Consider the following 21618-nt stretch of genomic DNA (forward strand, 5'->3'; position numbering starts at 1 on the left):
TTGAATTTCTCTCCACACACACAATCACTATCATGAAAGACGCTTCCGCTTCTTCAGACGACACGCGTTCATCAGCAGGATTTAAAAAAAAGAAAGAAAAAAAAAGACGTGGCATCGGAACAGACGGAGTCAGAATAAAAATTTAAAAAAAAAAGAGAGAGAGTGGCCCATTTGCATCATGATCTGGGGAATCAGAGCCTCCACCCGTTACGTTCATATTTACAGCATTTTTCAGACGTTCTTATCCAGAGCGACTTACAAATCAGTAGTTACAGGGACAGTCGCCCTGGAGACACTCAGGGTTAAAGGTCCCCTTTTATGAAAATGTCACTTTGTGAGGTTATTTAACATTAATACGAGTCCCCCAGCCTGTCTATGGTCCTGCAGTGGCTATAAATGGCGATAGGTGTAAAGTATGCTTTGGTCATTCTGCTTCTCTGTTCAGAGAGTGGCAGCTCAGACGGTCCGATCTAGAATTTGTCCCCTTATGACGTCATAAGCGAAAGGTTACCTCCCGTCTCTCATATTTCCCACCCCTCCCCTAAAACATTATCTCCACCGACCGTCATGGCTTCCAAACGTGCATTGCAGTGGCTCTGTGATTTTTTTAGTTGTCACGACTTTCTGTCTGCGCCAAACATCGTGGTTGGTGAATGGTGTTGATGACATAATTTCCGCGAAAGGCCGCTCTCCTCCTCGCCCCGCCTCTCTCCTCCTCATTAGCATTTAGATCAAATTTCCTGGGGAAATCTCATTGTGTGACTGGCTAGAAATTTCAGAAAGAGACTTCAGATACAGTATCAGGGGAACACTTAGACCGATATAAACGCATGTCACGGGACCTTTAAGAGTCGTGCTCAGGGTCACAATGGTAGTAAGCGGGGCTCATCCATTACAACTGTCAGCATGGCGTCATGCAATGGCGGCAAGAGTGCGAGAGAAGACACGGGGAGAGGAGAGACTGCGGTGTAGAGTGAGCAAAAAAAAAAAAAAAAAAAAAAACATTTCCAAAAAGTCGAGTTTCCCCTGTTTAGTCAGCACTATTCTACATGCATCCACCCCGGGACAAACACAACAGTGCAAATACCTGTCTGGAAGATACCGGGTGAGCAAATGAGGAAAGTAAGAGGGGGGAGATGTAATTATTGGTCTTTAACTGCTCATTTGCATATTGTGCTCATTTTAATAGCTTACTGGACTGCCAGTGGAGAAACGCGCAGAAATAAAGGAAGAATCGGACCAAAACGCCAGCGAGGGTTCATTAGGAAAAGCCATTTTACGCTCAAAAGCAGATGGCGTCGCCTTAAGAGGGGTGAAAAAAAAAGAGCAAGAGGGAGAGATATATTTGTTCATTAAGCAGCAATGAGGCATGGAGGGAAGGCAAAAAAAAAAATGATTTATTTTTTTTTTTTTTTAAATCTAGCAGCCATGGCAGCACGGCTGAAGACAGACAACGGGGATTTAAGGTGAAGCAGACGCAGACCCTGACAGCACTGCACTACTGAGACCAGGAGGAAGAGAGTCACGGAAGGTCACCTTACTCGAGTATGGCGACTTCTACCGAAGCAGCCAAACGAATTCATATACATGACAGCATGTTCGCCGTAGAAGAGAAAAGTAATGAAGCCCTGAATTAGCGAACACCCTTCATCAAGACAGCAAGAGGACGGAAAGGGTCATCAGGACTCAGTCTGATGAACGAATATGGAAGAAAGAGGTAATTATTATCTGGGCATAACGGCACCAGTCAAGGGGGGCATGTTTTATGCAGGAAGCACGAGATATATATATATATATATATATATATATATATATATATATATATATATATATATATATATATATATATATATATCTATATATATATATATATATATATATATATATATATATATATATATATATATATATATCTATATATCTATATATATATATATATATATATATATATATATATGGACAAATTTAAAGAGCCTGACTGACTTCCTCTGACAAGGATCACATTTTTGGAGATCTAGTGGGATGCCCCTGCTATGCGTAGTTAGTGCCAACCAAAAGTGGTGTAGTTAAGGTCACCTGGAGGAGTGGTGATGGGGTTTGTGGGGAGGAAAGGGTCAAAAGAACCCATGAGGGCCCGGAACTGCACCGTGTAGCAACAGAAGAAGGTGGTCTGGTGTGATGAGTCATTTTCTTTCAGATCATGTAGATTATCTCAGGTATGGAGGGCATCGTGGTGCACTATTAGAGGAAAACCTTGGGTCCAGGACTGCTGAAGACCTGTCATGGCAACGGTTTCCGTACTCCACAATTTACAATTTACAGAATTCCAAAAGGATCTATTGTGAACATCTTGTTTCCATGACAAAGCTGGCACTACTAGGTAAATAAATGCTGCCACCACACGCAGCACAAGCTTCATAGACACATGTCCCCGGCGCGTACGTGCTATCAGGCTGGACAGGTCCGGCCGAGAGCAAAGTGCACGTTCGGCCCACTGAGCAAACGCCGCCCCGCTCCAGCACATTTGCATGGATTACCGACGAAGGACCTGCCGTGCCAACAACAAGCTGGCCTGGAAGACGCCCGGCCTCCAACCTGAAGCGCTCAATCACGGGAACACCACGGGAGGCTCCAGAACAGAAGAAACACCCTGCAGGGAGCAGACCTCCGACCGCGAAAAGGGGGAATGGGGGGGGAGGGACAGAGTCCTACTTTGCCTGACAGTCACACACAAACATACATATTAATGTGGGACATGCATTACATAATCGCCCCAAAGCCACCCAGGCATGAAGGATCCCCCCCCCCCCCCCCCCCCCCCCCCCCCAACATGAAACACTTTTCTCATATTTCCCTCCCTTTTGAAAATGTATGAGCATTACAAAAAATAATAATGCTTACAGAGGCCTGAAACATCCCTAGTCCTGTCAATCAGGATTTGGGAGAATATAGTTTAACGGCACATTTCGTGGCAACATTCTTAATCTGAGGTCATCACATGGGAACGCGCCTCGCCTATGGTGAGCACCAAGGGCGATGTCAGGAGCAAAAATCAAAGCAATCGGCCATTGTGTGAGGCCATGGCTGCGCCATGTAATCTGTCGGCACCACCTACCCAACACTGGATCTCGCTTTATTTAAAACCCGCGCAAAATCCATCCCACAGACCTCCGAAATAATCCAAATTCAAAGCCTTCCCTCAGCAGGCAAACAAACAAACCTCTCAAAAGGGAGAGAAAAATTGAGCTAAACACATTCAGAAGAGATATGGAAAAAATGCTCGCAATACAACACCACTGTCCACCGTCTTCATCTAGCTATCATAAATTTTTAGATAAGAGGTGAAGATGGTCGTCCTGCCATAAGTGCTTTCATTCAAGCATTCGACATTCGACAATGGCATGTAGACATTCCTCATCTGAAGGAAAATAAATTATATTTAAATATATACAGTACAGGCCAAAAGTTTGGACACCTTCTCATGTGTTTTCTGTATTTTCATGACCATTTACGTTGGTAGATTCTCACTGAAGGCATCAAAACTATGAATGAACACATGTGGAGTTATGTACTTAACAAAAAGTGGAGACCTGACCTCCACAGTCACCGGACCTGAACCCAATCCAGATGGTTTGGGGTGAGCTGGACCAACAAGTGCTAAACACCTCTGGGAACTCCTTCAAGACTGTTGGAGAAGCATTTCAGGTGACGACCTCTTGAAGCTCATCAAGAGAATGCCAAGAGTGTGCAAAGCAGTAATCAGAGCAAAGAAACTAGAATATAAAACATGTTTTCACTTATTTCACCTTTTTTTGTTAAGTACATAACTCCACATGTGTTCATTCATAGTTTTGATGCCTTCAGTGAGAATCTACCAACGTAAATGGTCATGAAGATAAAGCGAACACATTGAATGAGAAGGTGTGTCCAAACTTCTTGCCTGCACTGTACATAATATATAAATATCATTAAAATGTGGCAAATTTCTGTAAAATGTTGTTTGGTGATGAAATAATGTCATTATGAAAATGTAACAATGTAACAATACAATACAAAATTGGCTACATTTGTTTTGGAGGGGGAACGTGTATGGACCGTCTATAGAGCGTAATCGCGGCATCTAATCGGCGTGCAGCAGCAGAGGAGGAATAAAGGGATTTCGGCTCGAGTTTCTTCCCTCCTAAGAGCGATCTGCAGGCTACGGCTGATAGATAAGCATTTTTGGTGACATTCCACGGGACAAAGCCCCTCTTTTTATTTATTTTTTTATGCATTTTCTTTTCTTGTGTGCACTTCTGCTCCACAGTGCCAGAGATGGCTGCAACAGTCTTTTTATTGAACCAGCCCCCCCAAAATAATGAAAAATGCTGTTATTATCAGATGATGAGGCTCCATTCTCCACCTGAACCGCAATCTGTGTCTCTGGGCCAAAAAAAAACGAAAAAAAAAAAAAAGATTATGTGACAATGCAGTCGAACGAATCACACAGTCAGAGCATTCCGCAGAGAGGGACTTGCAAAACACACGTTTTTCCAAGCGAGGATCAATACCCCCAGCACGCATTCGTTCAAGATGCCGGTTATTACGGAACAAGAGAGCGGTGGGAGAAGGCAGTGAGACTCCGTGCCGCGCGGCCAGTCGATCGCCCGCCATTGTCCCAGGGACGCTGCCCCGCTGTTCCTCCTTGGCTCCTTGGTCTATTAAGATGATGACACCTCTAACGGCGGCAGTTTTGGGGGCGGGAGCCCTGCGCTCTGGCATTCCGGAGGGCGGCACGCTCCCGCTCTCTCAGGGTGACGTGCTGAAAGCCCCGGATCAGAACACCGAACTCTCGTCGAGACCCGGCGCGCTCACGCCTGGCGATTCTGGCCTGTGTGACGGGTGAAATGAGGCCGGCGCGGCCTCCTCCGGGCCATTTCTGCTGATGAAGTGGGCGAGAACCGGAGCTTTCGCGCCTTCCTGGCTTTGTGAAGAACACGACAACATTTCCTCCACCTGCTGCAATACGGGAAACGTTTCTCACGGCCCCGCCGTGAGCCGTGCGTGATTTGCCACCATGGAATGAGAGTAGAGATAAGGTTGCAGTGTGTGTGTGTGTGTGTGTGTGTGTGTGTGTGTTTGGTGTGTTTTCTTCACTTCTGGTAAGGTTAATCAAGATTGCGGCGGTCTTGTGGCACAGATGGGGCTTCGGGGAGGGTGGGATCTCCGAGAGCCACGCTTCAAGAACCTTGTCGCCAGGATTTCCAAGGGCCACTTAACAACTGCTCAGCCTGTGACCGAGTGTCAGCTGGCACAGAGACAGAACGAATGAGGGGACAGAGGGACCCTTTTTGCACAAGTGACGTAACCTGTTTTTGACTTTTTATCCTCTTTTCTAATCTCCCATCGGTGAGTTTGCACAGACGGGAACACATCTTCCTTGACTTGAGGTTTGCAAGTTAAAAAAGAAGCAACCCTGGAGACGACTCAGACTGGACGACCTCAGGGACAGCGCCTTCATTATCTGTGACATCCAACGCGCCTCCTTTCGTAACCAGTTCAGCCACGGAGACAGGGCCTCCATTCAGAGCGTAAAAAGGACGTTGGGAACCTCCTGCAACCTGCAGACCCCTGTTTGACAGGGCATGACCCACACTTCACAACATGCAACACACACCGCGACCTCGGGACCAGGCTCGAAAGCTGCAAATAAATTATTCTTTCTAGAACAATGAAAAAATATATATATTTACTACTTTACCACCCAATCTGGCAACAGAGACTGAACGTCACTGAGCAAATGCTAAGAGCCAAAAATCTATGGCCAATTTCTAGGAGACACCAATCCCTTTTAGATTGGGATGAGTGTGCAAGACCACGACTTACACTGGTGGTAGTAGCCTAGTGGGTGACACACTCGCCTATGAACCAGAAGACCCAGGTTCAAACCCCACTTACTACCATCGTGTCCCTGATCAAGACACTTAACCCTGAGTTGCTCCAGGGACGCCTCTGGATAAGAGTGTCTGGTAAATGCTGCAAATGTAAATGCAAAATGTAAAATTCCACACATCTAATACTATTTAGCCCTCCACAGCACTCACGTCCGCCTAGACATGATGCATTGGATGAAAGCATTTATCTATTGGCATGCCTGGGCACAGCCAGAGTCAGCGACGAAGGGTGAATCCACCTCCGTGAGTGATGACGGCACTCTGCGGTGAGGGCCATCCATCTGACGACGAGCTGCGGAGCGCGGAGACGTCGGGCAGAGCAAGGCCAATTAATCAACCGCTGAGCTCCAGCGCGGCAGCGCCAGTCATGTCCGCATGTGCCGACTAAAAATAGCCCACGTGTTGATGTTGCTTCACAGACACGTGGACGGCGGTGGAGGTGAGCGGAAGCTACGGCTGGACGAAGAATTGCGCGTCCTTCCAACCCCTGAAACCCGAGCCTTGACTCTTGGCTCTACAGGAAGGAAGGAATGCGATCCATGAAAAACTTGTAGAGGAAGCCCGTCACTCACGTTCCCGGCGCCACGGTGACATTCCTTCCCATTGCATGGGTCGGTCGCGTCACGCAACGAGCATGGCACTGGTTAATCGAACACAAACACGGATAAACGTCACGACGAGCTGAAACCAGAAGCAGCGGCGATTCCCCGAGGTCCCAGGCCTGAGTGCTATGGTGTCGACACCATATGTCTGGGGGGGGAATCCGCCGTGAATGTTATTTCGCCTCCTGAAGCGAAGACAAGCGTTGGTTTCATTTTTCAAAAAATTCCTGGATCCCTTGCCATGTTCGACCCAACGGCCAGACTAGCCGAAGCGAAACCGTGTTCACAGAAGCCCCGCATACTTAGAACCACCCCCATCACCAAAAAAAAAGGCCGCATATTTACCAAGCCACGATAAGTCAAGAATGATCAAATATTTGACTTTGAGATCTGGGTTACATTATTTATAAAGCGAGCACAGAATTACCGGCACTTTATCCACACACGGCAAAAGGAAGGGTTGAAACCGAGGGCAAAATCCGCTCCGCCGAGTGGCCGCGATCCAGCGAAACGGGCTCCGTTCAAACCAGACCGAGCTGATTAACGTCCGGACTCGAGGAATATCCGGACAAAATTCTAACAGGACGAAGCTTAAAAAGGGAGGAATGAGCTTTAAAAGGAAACACCGGAATTGTCTCCGAGGCAGCTGAGAGGGAAAGGGGGAGCGAGTGAAGGAGCGAGGGTAATAAGCTGAAAACAGTGTCTCTAATAAGCCATTACACACACACACACACACACTACACCATACAGGCATCAGGTCAGAGCTCACAGTGCTCACAAAAAAAGAACACAAAGCCATTTGAAGTACCAACACACACACACACACACACACACACACACTTGTGCTTTTTAGCAACAGACAGTAAGAGGAGGCCTGGCTCCAAACGAACAGAAAACACACCGAGTTGCTTGGAGACAAGACCATGTTTGGGCATTGGGGCAGAAGAGGGTGAGGCAGAGAAAGAGAGAGAGAGAGAGAGAGAGGGTGAGAAAGTTTGTCATTGAGAAGAGAGGGAGAAGCAGGGGGAAAAGAGAGAAAGTGGCAGGAAAAAGGGAAATAAAAACTCACCCAGCCCGCGTCCATGGTACGCCTCTCCACTACAGAGTAACATGTTTGCAGCGGCGCTTTTCCCCTCGAAAAAGGCTCCGCAAACCCCTGCGCCGCTCTTCTGAAAAGAAACACTCCCCGAGCACAGAGGCAGTGACCTCCACCGCACACAGAGGGGTCCCTCCTGTCCTCCCCGCCCCCTCTCGAAAGTCGCGTTAAACTCGGAAAGATCCGGAACGGTTCTCCCCCCACCGCGCCCCAAAAATAAAGTAAAACAAACCGACAATGTTTACTGGACGCGTCCCCCTCGCCCCGTCTGGGGGGGGGGTAGGAAGTGACATCGCCAGGTGCTCTCCGGACACGGGGCTCCTCCTTCCTGCCGATCCCACTCAACAATGGATGGGCTGGGCCCACCGCCAGGCAGGAAGTCGGCTCCGCCCCGCGCCGGTTTTCTTTTTAAAAAGCAAGGCCGGGTTCAGGTTGCGGAAGAAAGGGGTACGACGCCGGACGCGAGCGGAATGATTACTCACTGTTTCCTATGGACCACAACCGTTTCCCCCGCGGGAGGAAAAAGCCACAGCAATTCGGGCACTTTCGATGGAGCCCAGCCACAAGGGGCCAACAATAAACATGGCTGACACACGACGCACAGACCTAGCTCTAAATATGAATATAATCAATATTACATTATTATATACATATTTATCGTATTAATAAATACTCCAAGACAAATAAAACAAAAAGGAGGTACCTGCTCTTTGACAGAGGCGAGAATATTGGTGGCAGTGCGATCAGGCTCCATGCTGTGATTGGTCGCTCCGTCTCGGATTGAAAGCAGAAGCCCCTCCTCCATCATTGGGTTCTGCTCAGGAGCTGGCATTCCCCCTGCGGGAACAGAGAGTGTGCAATCTGTTTACTCCACGAAAACACACACACACACACACGAAAAGCAGATTCTGTCCAAAAATACAACAGGAAGTCAGTAAAATGTGTTCCCCGCACACTCGGGAGGGAAGGCCGTGGCTGTTATAGACCTCTGGCACGAGCCAAAGGCCTGAGCTGGCAGATAGAGAACACTGTTGGATTATAATGATCACTGAAGCAGCAGCAGTAATTCGGTTATAGCAATTATTTGGTTATTACAACTACTACATTGCACATTCCTCCGTAGCGATCGTCGTATCGGTTATTCAATTCAATGTAAAGTAATGACGTTATGGATGAGGGTTGGCGAGGGAACAGGCCCAAATCATCAAAGATACGCTGACAAATGATGTTGCTTGGCTATTAAAATATCGCCTTTTCTCATAAATGATCATCCATTACAATAATCGTTGCTAATTGAATCAAGAGCTGTACATCCACCAGGGGTAAATAAGTAAGTGCGGGAGCAGCACGCTCTTATTAGCGCCCGTTGTGGCAGCGCGACAGGCCTGGGTAAACACCTGTACCAGGCTCCGAGTTGCATCAGCCCGCATCAGGCTCCTCCGCCAGGATCCCATTCTGCTCCCTGCTTCCCCTAATCAGCGGCACAGCGAGGTGATTGGCAGCCGGGATGGGCAATCACCGCCGACGTCTGGATGAAGGAATGGTGGGAACGCGGCCATGGCATTATATGGCATAAATTCGACCCTCGTTGATGGTCAGTGAGAAACTTGAGGTCTTCACTACAGGCCACATGCGGTGTAAATGGTTACTTCGCGAACAAAAGCCACTTTGATTGCAGGGCCGCTACTCCAGCTCCTATTAATAAAAATGGACAAAGGTCCACCAAGACTTTATCTCTGTGGTCATCGTGCCCGGAAGGCCTGGGATGCTTACAGAAAAAGAGGAAAATGCCACGTGGCAGCAAGTCACCTCAAGGCATTTGCCTGAAATGTGACCTGGCGGTATTCTGGGGTGTTATTGCAGCGCTAGCATGTGGATGTCAAGGTCACATGGTCTATAATTGACAGGGTATTAGGTGACAGACAGGCAACGAGGCTTTAGGGGGTTGAACACTTTGACTGGGATGATAATAGAGATGGTCAAATTGAGAAATGCTACCTGTGCAGGGCACACGTTAAACATTCCAGTATTGAGAATGTTAATTTAGGGCAATATTTTCTGTGCAGAACAACATGTTAAGCGTGAAGTCCGTTGGCCAGAGTAAAGTCAGTCAAAGGAGTCCTCGGGATTTACATAAATAACTAGATAAAACAAGAAAAAAAACGCTTGGTATCTATAAGGGGTGCAATCGCACAGTATGGTCCGTACCTCGGTTTCTGGGCCACGGATTTTGTACATGTTTTGTGTGCAAAGAGAGACGGTACAGGAGTCCAACCGAATGGTCCATGCTTAAGTGTGTGGGCCATGGCTTCTGTACATGTTTTGTGCGTGAAGAGAGACAGTACAGGTATCCAACAGTGTAGTCCATGCTTCATTTTTGGGGCTAAGATTTCGGCATGTGTTTTAATGCGTAAAGAGAGATAGTACAGGTATGGTCCGTACCTTGTTTTTGGGCCACAATATTTTTACGTTTTGTGCGTAAAGAAAGACTGTACAGACATCAAACATGATGGTCCATGCTTTAGATTTTGAGCTACGATTTTGGTATGTGTTTTATGCGTAAAGAGAGACAGTACAGGTATCCAACACCTCGGTTTTTGGGCCACAGTTTTGTTACATGTTTTGTGCATTATGAGACGGCACAGGTATCCCTCTCTATGATCCGTACCTTAGTTTTTGAGCCATAGTTTCAGTACATGCTTTGTGCGTAAAGAGAATCTTTTGCAATTAACTGTGCAGGTTATTTTCTTGCGTCTATCTGAAGTGTCATTCAGTGCCTTTTCAAAAGCATGTGTCACTCGACACATCTGTGTTCAAAAACCATTGTAACAGGATGTTTCCACTGTAGATGCTTGGACATTTTTCAACGAACGTTTGCAGACAGTGAAATTTCTATGAACTGTTTTTCTGTTACTGTTTTCACTCCTCGTCAATGCCAAACCCCCACTGGAACGAAGCCGAAGCTTCGAACTTTTGTATCTCAGCTCCACCGCTAGTGCTTGGCATGGCTGTTTGTTGTGCCCCCCCAATTTCCAATTCAGCTCCAGTTACAAGACTGTGAGAGGAGGCAAGTGAGAGAAGGCACAAAACTGATAGGACATTAATTTGCTCAGAGGGCTTTTGACCAATTTCACAATGAATTGCAGAACCGGAATCCCGTGGGCCATAAGGGTTCAATATTTTACAGAGAACCGTTGTGCCACACAGAACATGAACTTTGATAGTTTTTTAATAAACAGAGAATAAAATGACAGCCCTCACACACACCGCGTCCTCATTCTGGACGACTTTAAAACCAAACAAGTCCATAAGTGATACGCACAATAAAGAAACGCTATTTTAAATGTAAATCCCCAGCAAACAAGTCCCATGCTTCGTGCAGAGCGCATGGCTGGACTTAGCGGCAGCTCGAAAAAAGACTCCATGGTCTAAATGAAAAGAAAAAAAAAAAAGAGAAAAAAATCAGTCCCGGATGAGAGACGACAGTCGAGTTAAAAGTATAAGAATCAGAGCCGGTGCAAATTCTGCTCTCCTGCTGACGACGTCGGCTAATAGTGACGGTTTTCGTGTTAAAGCTGCGCAGCCAAAAGTGGATTATGCAGAGAATGTGACAACGGCATTCCGGCGAGCCGAGACAGGCAGATTAATGTGACACGGTGCCCTAAATTCATAAGTGGTGCGCTGACACTGTTTTTTATTAGTTTGGGCCATGATACACAGCAGCACAGCACACAATGCACACAGTGAAATTTGTCCTCTGCATTTAACCCATCACCCTTGGTGAGCAGTGGGCGGCCATGACAGGCGCCCGGGGAGCAGTGTGTGGGGACGGTGCTTTGCTCAGTGGCACCTCAGTGGTACCTTGGCAGATCGGGATTCGAACCGGCAACTTTCTGTTTACGGGGCCGCTTCCTTAACCACTAGGCCACCACTGGCCCAGGCAGGCAGATTGAAAAGCTCATGTGGCAAACTTCCCTACAGATCCTTGCCAGATTCAATTGGCTCAGTGGCCCATCAGCTTAAAGATGTGTAACAAGGAACGTGAGTGCACAAGTGCGCCAAACAAGACAACCGCTGGTCAGACTGGTTCGGGTGGATTTGGTCCGTTTTACTTAAGATGGAACATTCTAGTCATGTGGCTTGGTTCCTTCTTTCCTTCCTGCATGAGGCTTCTAAAGCCGATAAACATCGCAGCGAGGTCCCACGACGCAAATATGTCAAACGCATTCATTAAGGCTTTTGAGGATGGCAATTAACTGGATACAGCCCTGAAGGGACAGCAGCAGTCTGCAGCAGCGGCCTCATATCTTCATAACTCATAACCATTTTCATAACTCACCCGAATCTTCTACCCTGATCTTCAAGGTGTACACAAAATATTTGTAAAACAGAGACGTCACCTTGAGGGCACAAAAAAAAAAAAAAAAAAAAAAAAAACCCAAACCCTGACCTGAGGTCATAATCTGACAAGAACCTGAAGAGGAACCACAAAGGTCATGAAAACAAGCAGGTCCAGGAGAGCCAGCAAAAAAACGATAACAAGAATCCTCTTCACGAGTCGTTAAAGCCCCACCCCTCAAAAAGCACTGCCAAGAGACAGCAATGCGTAACTCCACCCAAACGGAGTAGCTGCTGGTGGAGACCTCGTGCTGCCCTAGTTCTCACAAAGTGTCCTCAGGGTACAGTAACCTAAGTGAGTTAGCGGCAGCAGACAAACTGGCATGGTGTCTGAAAGGGTCGTCTGTCCGGAGCTGCACAAGGTAAAAAAACCAACACAATGGCCACTTTATTAGAGACAGTAATGCTGGTGGCATTAACGAGTGGCAACTTTAACTTCTTCTGCTCCGAAATGTGCCTACAGGACACACGTTCCTAATAAAGTGGCCGGTAGCTGTATTAGGACTGATTGATGGCCATTTGATGTCTTGATGACGCGTCAGCCGGACAAGCGGAGACTGACTGACATTTCAGCCCAGACCTCGTTTAACCGCAAAAAAGAATTAAAAATTAAAAACTAACACGGAGGGCAAAAAATAATCCCACGGCAAAGAGATAATTACGAGCTGGCCCAAATTTCTGCTGAAACGAGTCTCGGGAGGGGGACAGTTCAAACACTCATAATTTAGTCTCCAGCCTCAAAAAGCAGGCAAATGTGCGACAGGCAAAGAACAACCAGCAGCAGAAGAACGAGGAAAAATATTAATCCTCCGATACTTCGCCTTACGTGATTATGGTAGTGTTGCTAAAGCAACGTAATTCAGCAACGTGTACCGTGGCGGAACACGATTATTACGAGATGCTATAATACTTCTCATCCAATCACGACACCAAACGTAGAGCATATTACCGTAACACAACAGTTCCGGAACGTTCCGAATAAAATAAAAAAAAAAAGACGAAAGACGAAAACACACACGAAAGAAAAATCGGGTGAGAACCCTCCGCGATGAATCAAATGTGCAAAGTCATTAGACTGTGGTACATTTAATGCAGTGGCCATTAAAACAAATTGAATTTAAACAGGAGCATCATGTGGCTGTGATGGGCAAAGCCATTCATTTGACATTTCAGGTAACGTTGGGTTTCCTGAATAAGAAAGAAAAAAAGACGAGAATTAACAGTCAAAGAAAAAGTTTGCCCGTTTCAAAAGAAGTTCCAGTGATGAGTCGGGGGCGAAACGTCAAATTGTTAGATTAACGACCAAGTGGACCCGGGTAATAATTAATTACTCTCAAATCACTATTCCACTTCCTTCCTTTATTAAATCAAGGTGTGCTCTTATTACGCAAGTTGGGGAGCTCCGCATACAATAGACCTCCTGGTTTCCGTGTTGTCTGGCTATGACGCAGGGTAATGGGGTCACTGAGGTCAGTCAAAAGGTTATCGCCGAGGCTTGATTAACTCCATTTATCCATTAGTTTAGTAAACGCACAGGCTAAAATATGGCTTTTTTAATTAAGATGGGGATTAGAGTGGACGGATTTGAGACTGAGGGATAGAGGACGGTCTTCAGGATGGAGGAAGCAGGAAGGCTCGGGCTAATAAACGTGACACACGGCCATTACATCCCATTTAACGTGAACTGAGCAAAGCCAGTCCTCCTGTTGGGGTTTTATTAAGTTAAAAGCGGAAGGCTTCCGGAGGCCATGGTTAACAGAATGCTGAGAATGATCAAAATGGATCAATTGCCAAAAACAGCAATGTGACCTGTAAGGCGTGAGCTGGGATATTTAGTAATAAAAGAAAAAAAAGATTACCGCAAGGCCAGCCCTTCACTACAAAACAGCCACAGCAAACGTACACAACAAAACCTGAGATGTTTAATAGCGCCCTTCAACAGGCACATCGACTTTGCTCTATGGAGCAAAAAAAAAGAAAAAAGAAACGAGAGAAGGAACGTGATATTTGTGGACCAGGGTGCCTTTTCAGACTCGGCTGAACAACGTCAATAGCATATTTCAGCCCCGCTAAACAAACAAAAGGAGGAAAGAATTGCAGCTGGAGGGTAATTCATATCACAGATCCATACCAGGTCAAGCCAAGAATCCGTCCTGCAGTCTGCGCGGAGGAACAAGGGCCTATTCCTTTTCAATTAACGCCCAAGGGATAAAATTGCACACCGACGCGTCAACATTTACGCATGCACATCCAAGCTGCAATTTTCAATCCGAAGTTACTCGGAAACAGGCGGCGTTCACGACTCTCGTTAAACTGAATTCAGAAGTGCTTCCACGCAACAATACGCAAAAGCCAGATAAGTGTAGTGTATTTTGAAGAGCCACTGTTCCAAAATCAATTATTATTCCAAACTTATTACTTGGCAAGCTGTGCAGCAAGACGTGAAAATAATGCACAAAAACCTGCCTTTCTTTCATTAAGTACACATATCTATACATTTTTTATAAACATTAGCACCACCACCCAAAACTGCCCTGCATCTAATGCATCCCACCCACTGCCAGGAGAGAGACAACACATTGATAAAACAAAACTGTACGAGAAGAAGCTTTTTTCGTAAAAAAAGCAGAACAAAAAGCTCAAAGCGTTTATAATTAGCCAGCTCTGGAGCACGCTGGAAATGTTTTACTGTGGGACACACCCCGCGCTGGAGGAATGTCTCGCGGAACAACGGCCAGATCTTTCCTCGGCGCGAGCGAACGCACGCCCTTCAGCGCACTCGGGTTTCCAAGAGGCGGGCGGGCCCAGCAAAAACACTCGCCGACAGCTCGCCAAGAACAAGAGAGCGAACGGAACATACCTTTCAGCGTCTTTTTAAAGAGCCGGCCGGTGGGGAGGTCGCTCAAGGCCACGTGCTAGAGCGAAAACGAGGGACCTGGAGAGGAACTTCCACCCGTCCCACATTTACGGAATGTTGCAACGCGCAGGCGTGCGCTGGCGGCCAAGAACCGGGGAGAGAGGAAGTCATCCAGCAGCACACGCCCCTCAACTTCAGGACACTCATTCATCCTTCTAATCGCCTGCTTGGGAGATATGACCCTTGACCTGTGAGTCAGGGAAAAAAAAAAAAAAAAAAAAAAATCTCACTCTGCCTCAGTAGAGGATTGGTGATTTCATCAGCGGAAGAGCAAGAACGTGACTCGGAACGTCTCGGAACCTTTTGACTCAGGCATGATGTGGTAAATCTGGCGTACGGACGCTGCCGGTATTTGCGGTTCGCGTTGGCGTAAACCACAGACAAGGTTACTCTTCCCCGCATTACCGACTGTACCTGGAGCTGCGGCGTTTCAGGGGTGTAAAACAACACAGCGGCAGCCATTTACAACGTGGCTTTAACTCGACCCAATAAGGCAGAATGAAAGCTGATGAGGACCAGCAAGTTTGGCTGCGGACACTGAACAGCAAATTGCACTCTGAAGAGAGTTACGGCCTGTAATAATCATGACAGGACGTGAACAGACCACTTCTGAACAATCCATCACTCAGGCCGGTGAGACAAACCTTTTTTAGGAATGATGCAAATGACTTCCAGTGTGTGTGTGTGTGTGTGTGTGTGTGGCCTGTTCAAAGCAGAACATTTGCTTCTGGCTTTCTGCATCAGCCTAAATGATCCTACCTGTCTAAATAAGTGTCGATCACAAACCTATAAATGTCTACAAAATGTTTGCTTCTCAATCAAAAAAGACAAACTAAAAGCAGTCGCCCTCTAAAACTACGGCCAGAGTGGATGAATATTTGGCAACCAAAGGGAAATATCTGGCAACACATTTGGAGTTCAAGGCCACTCACATCTACAACAGCCTTGTTTGTCACTCCCTGAGGCAATTTCATAGGCACAAAAACAAATGACCATCTAAATAGTATAGTGTGATGCCAAGTCGAAAAACAGGAGAGTATTTCTGTCAGACAAGGCCTTCTTCGAGTAAAAAACTTGGTCTGTCAGACGTCTGCTTATGATTTTGGCAAATGAACAATCTGATGAGGTCCTAACCGGAATAAGATAAAAGAATGAAAATGCTACTTTTGATGGAAATAAGGAAATTAGGGTTATGCACATAACCAATATTAAATCACAACACCATGCGCACGGTGTTACCTACGTATCATGATACACGGGTCACAATTCGATTATATCACAATATATTGTGATACTGTACATGTTGCGATATTCTACAGTTCAGTGAAAATGTAAAAACAGAGCTGAAATATAACATGCTGTGTTCGGTCGGTCGCAATTTCACACGTTCCAATGTTGTGCAGCGCCACCTACAGGAGTGGAGGTTGTAGTCGCACGCTGACTCTCACCTCTGACCTCACTAAAGAACACGCTCGACAGCACCACCCGCCGGACTAAATTTGTATAAAAAAAACATCGATACTCGATGTCCCTGTATCAATAAAATATCACCACAAACATATATAATTATATAACTGTATCGATATTTCCTAACACCTCTAGTAGAAACGTCATTTGCTTGGGATGGTAGTAGCCTAGTGGGTAACACACTTGCCTATGAACCAGAAGACTACAGAATCACAGGTTCAAACCCCACTTACTACCATTGTGTCCCTGAGCAAGACACTTAACCTTAAGTTGCTCCAGGGGGACTGTCCCTGTAACTACTGATTGTAAGTCGCTCTGGATAAGAGCGTCTGATAAATGCCATAAATGTAAATGCTTGTATTTTAAATCTTTTGACTGAGATGGATTCATCTGTTCCATACAGACACTTGCTGCCTGTGTGGGTCATCTCTAGAGCATTTAAATTTAATGAGCCAGCATGCTACTGTTCGACATCTTAAATAATGTAATGAATTAGATTTTTTTTTTATAACGTTCTAACAGGCTATTGCTTTCAGATGCACAGGCCCCAGAATAATGGGGTATGGAATGACAAAAAAAAAATGCCGCTTCAGCTCGGAAAAATCCCTGGTTCCGAATCGAGCCCGGACTTCTCATCAGCCCGATCCGAGACTCCCGGAGTCCACGCCATCCTCCGCTTCACTTGAAGTCCACCAGATCAAAATGGACACGTTCGTTTGAGGAGAAAGGACAAACGCTCCCAACAGCAGCGGTGCATCACAGAAACTTCATTTACAGCCACCGTCAATAGCGCACGTCAAATATCATTTGTTATGATCAAAGGGAGGCAGGCTACACGAAACACCATGCATGTCCTACGGGAGAATCTGAGAAACGGTCTTGTATAACCCCCGACTCACCACCTCAGCGAAAGCCCCAGAAGCCTAAACCAAACCAAATTTATTTAAAAAGGAATCAGAACACCAGGAGTCCATTCTGACACTCAAATTGCCTTAACAAGGCAAATTAAATACTCCCAGACCCTCCAACACCTAGCAAGGGGTCTGGGAGGAACTCGCCGCTCTGACATCCATTTCAATGAAGGGGGCCACGGAGAAGATCCCGTGAAAGGTGCCTGGCGTCAGCGTGGAGGTTCGACTTCTTCCTGCTTGGTCACGGCTGGGTAATGCAGCTTTAGCACAGATTCTTGGCCAGTTGTTGGTAGGAGTGGTAGTGGTCTAGTGGGCAACACACCCTGTGTACAGCGAAGTGACTTGTGATACACAGCAGCGCAGCACACAGTGAAATTTGTCCTCTGCATTTAACCCATCACCCTTGGTGAGCAGTGGGCAGCCATGACAGGCGCCCGGGGAGCAGTGTGTGGGGACGGCGCTTTGCTCAGTGGCACCTCAGTGGCACCTTGGCGGATCGGGATCAACAACCTTCCGATTATGGGGCCGCTTCCTTAACCGCTAGGCCACCACTGCCCCTTTTTTTTTTTTTTTTTTTTTTTGCTCTGGGTGGTGTCAAGCTACTCACATTAGGGATGAGCAATGAAATTTTACATTTCAATTACAATTCTGGCTTCGAACATAAAAAAAAACAAGCTTGATAAAATGACTATTTAACGGTGTTCCATTTTGTTCAGTTATGTATTATTTGTCCATTTTTTTTATTTTATTTATTTATTCATGTACCGTTAAGTTCCAGAATATCCAGTTAATTGCTTTGATCATTACATGAAAACAAATAGGTGTAGCTGTACAAAAATATATGAAAATGTGTTTTTTTTCCATTTTCCAATTAGATAGCATGCTGCAGTCAACAAAAGCTCTTGTAATTCATAAAATTTGTTTTCATAAGAGCATTTCACCTTTTATCTGCATATCTCTCTCTCTATTTCTCTCTCTCTCTCGAAGCCAAGTTAGACTTACAGAGGCTCGGCCTTTCAAGCTTTTTAAATTGGCCAAAACAAATGCGTTCAGCTCCCCCTTCACATAATCGATCTCCCTCGGCAGCCGCTCTGGCACACACACCTGCGCTCCGACGCCTTCTGCAGTGCAGCGGGGGGGAGCAGGGCGATGAGAAGAACCGCCTCTCGTCAGAAAGGCTATCATATCTGCAGCAGACTGGATGGGATCTGGCTGTTTACCCCGCCCGGAGCCAGGTGCGGCCCGGCCGTACGTCAGGGCGAGATGCGCCTTCAGTGCCGGGCGCTGCTGAACGCCACCCCCCCCCCTTCATGTCTTACCGCATTACGTCCGGGTTTCCAATTTTAAACCCTTCCACACGGTCAAACATCACACTGCATCTGTCTGGCGCAGTGGCCGTAGACCTTAACCTCCAAAATAATTCAATATAAAAAAATAAAAATTAAAACGCAGCACCAGCCAACAGAGATATTTTAGAGATAATTCACTCTTTTTTACTATTATTTATTTCCCCAATTTGACTGATGTAAAAAATCAATGGCTCCATATCATGCCAGAACGCTTTCAGCATTAATAAATGAAAAGTTCTTCAAGGCAGCTGGCCGCATAATCATTCGAATTTATCACTTTTTTTTTTTTTTTTTGGATAAACTCCAGATGAACTCACCACATGCAAAGATTTTAAACACTGATGTCCTCAGCCCTCAGTTACAGACCTTTCTTCAGGCCAGCAGACCTGCCTGCGCGTCAATAAAATAATTACATGTCTTGGTATATGGAGCCATCGCTTGGTTTCGTCTACAAGAATTGGCAATGGTGGGAAAATTGCCTTCACGATTTGCAATGCAAGTGCATAAAATGAAAATGGCAGAGCAACAGCCATTATAACAGGTACACACACACACATTTTAATGTTAGGGAACTCAGTTTTGGAAATGTAAAAAGGACTCTCGCAGGGTATGCATTTAATGGCACTTAATTAGATTAAAATAAGCGCTGTACGTGCATACAGAAGTGGAAAACAATGAAATATTTACCCAGTCGATGGTAAGTCAGTGTAATGAAACTCAACTTTTCAAGCCCTCTCAGACTTGCACGCGAGAGCCACAATTCGGATGAACGAAAACGGCCAGGTGAGCCAAATCCTGAATGTCCACTCCACTGGCAAGTACAGCACCTCCACTGGCATCCAAGAAGACTCAAAAAGGCGAGCTTAATTATTCAGACCCCCCCCGCCCTTCAGAAAAAGAGACCCGAACCTCCGAGAAGCAGATCGGCATGAGATAAAATGTTAGTCCTATTAAAACAGAACAGAGGAACACTGTGCGCCGACTCGGTTCATGAAAATGGAGAAAATCGCGAGCAAATTATAGAGCTGCACATCCAGCCGGGGCCAGAGACAAAAAAAAAAAATGCACGAAGCCATGTGGAAAAGTGGGAAATGAGTTTTTGATGAAAATGGCAGCCATTCTGGCCATCAGCAGTTAGTCTTTTAGCACGATGCCTTTCCATAGGGTCAGGAAATGAAACGTCATGGTCCTGCTAGTATATTACACGTCCAGAGGTTTGGAGTCGTATTTTTGCGGAACTGCGAGAGGCACTCTGATGTATTAACCGTCCCCGCTGGCTTCTGCCAAATAGTGAGAACATACCTGTGGGGCAGGGTGTTCTTTCTGCATGCTGTGGTCAGATGGTCAAGGATTATTTTAGTTTTGTTCATGTCATGAAATCAGGCCCAAAAAGGTCCTTAAAAGTCAATTTCCTCTCTGACGTGACCCCCGCTGAGGCGCCTCGGCAGGGCTGAAGTGGGCGAGACGTCGGAATTTGTGGCCGCGGGGCACGGAAGGCCGCAGAGCAGCAGACACGCTCGACCTCAAGCCGTGAGTCGAAGAGAGCATAATAACTAACCTGTCCATCACGTACGGGAAAGAGCGATTTCGGAGGTCGCGCGGACAGGTCATAACTTCATGAGGCCGGAAATATGAACTGCGCGGCATCTCGGAATCGTTCCCTTTTTCTTTTTGACGCAGTTTATCTCCGTTCAAAAAGAAAAACCTTCCGAGACATTCCGCCCTAGAACAGGGCCGAAATTAAGAAGAAGAACAACGAAAAAAAATGGCTGACACGAGCAGAAGGGCGGGAAAGAGGGGAAGTCCGAGACTCTGCAAAACTTTATTTCCTGCCCGGGGTCAACTTCGAAAAATGTCAGTGCGCGGCTGGAAACGAGAGGGTTACTCGAGGGCTCTTCAACCAGGACTGGCACGATCCGAAGCTGGACACGCCCTTTGAAAATGTGGAAATGTGGGACATTGGATCTGATATTTGAAGTGGTGGTGAAACAAAGCGGAACCTGATAATCATTTCTACGGTTCAGATCGTGTAGGGTTCTGGCGTTCCTTTGAGTCCGACTTCAAATTCCCTGACCAAAAAAGCGGGGTTTCCATGACCTCCTGTATGAAGGAATGTTCAACGCAACGTTCGGGTGCTGAGCGGAAAAGGGGCATTTAAAGGGGTTACGGAATTCGAAACTGCATTTACGCCGTTGTCGTTGAACATCGGCAGCTTGGCGCGTTGAATGGAACGAACATCCTCTACGTGCAGCTTTTATTTCATCACTTCTCGTGAGCCCGTCCTTAAACTCATCATTTTCAAGTCGAATATCTTGAAATTTACAAGTTAGCAACGTGGCACCCAAATTCCCTGAGTTTCCCTTTCCTGAAACGGCCCGATATTCCAGAAATTCCCCGTTTTGCCACCGCTGGGTTCCAACTCTACCCCTCCCACACAACACTACGTGGGAAACGTAGCGGTAAATTCATGTGGAAGAGCTGCACCAGCGAAAACATGATGAACGGTATAATAATAAAGTGAAACGATTGTCACGTGATACACAGCAGCACAGCACACGGAGCACACAGTGAAATTTGTCCTCTGCATTTAACCCACCACCCTGAGTGAGCAGTGGGCGGCCATGACAGGCGCCCAGGGAGCAGTGTGTGGGGACGGTGCTTTGCTCAGTGGCACCTTGGCGGATCGGGATTCGAACCGGCGACCTCCTGATTACGCCAGGCCACCACTAGACCACCAGTAAGGCATGAAACCTTGTGAGTACCAACGGGGATTAAACCATACAGAGCCCAACACACCTCGGAGCGGCACAGCGTCACACTACAAGGGCCCTCTTCAGGCGGCTCGAGTTTCCACCTGCACAGGACCGACGCCCCGCACGACAGCTGCGCGCGAGGCCGACCAGACGCGGGCGCGAGGAACAAATGCACGTGCGGGGTTAACACCT

The 21618-nt window shown here is 46.6% G+C and overlaps 1 protein-coding gene across 12 annotated transcripts in view; it reads right to left on the minus strand.

Annotated features, from left to right (window-relative positions):
- Positions 1–21618, minus strand: part of LOC114796501 (plakophilin-4-like) — a 71023-nt gene that overhangs the window by 44622 nt on the left and 4783 nt on the right. For 10 of the 12 annotated variants that reach the window (XM_028990683.1, XM_028990679.1, XM_028990678.1 and 7 more), the window contains exon 2: positions 8335–8468. In XM_028990683.1, coding sequence (XP_028846516.1) covers positions 8335–8463 — 129 coding nt within the window. In that variant the 5' untranslated portion in view covers positions 8464–8468. Of the gene's footprint in view, positions 1–7604; positions 7734–8334; positions 8469–14889; positions 15135–21618 lie in introns of those variants that run through there. The other 2 variants (XM_028990684.1, XM_028990689.1) reach the window with 2 other exon arrangements.

Source organism: Denticeps clupeoides, chromosome 9 (assembly GCF_900700375.1).
Source record: "Denticeps clupeoides chromosome 9, fDenClu1.1, whole genome shotgun sequence".
In the NCBI taxonomy this organism is placed as follows: domain Eukaryota; kingdom Metazoa; phylum Chordata; class Actinopteri; order Clupeiformes; family Denticipitidae; genus Denticeps; species Denticeps clupeoides.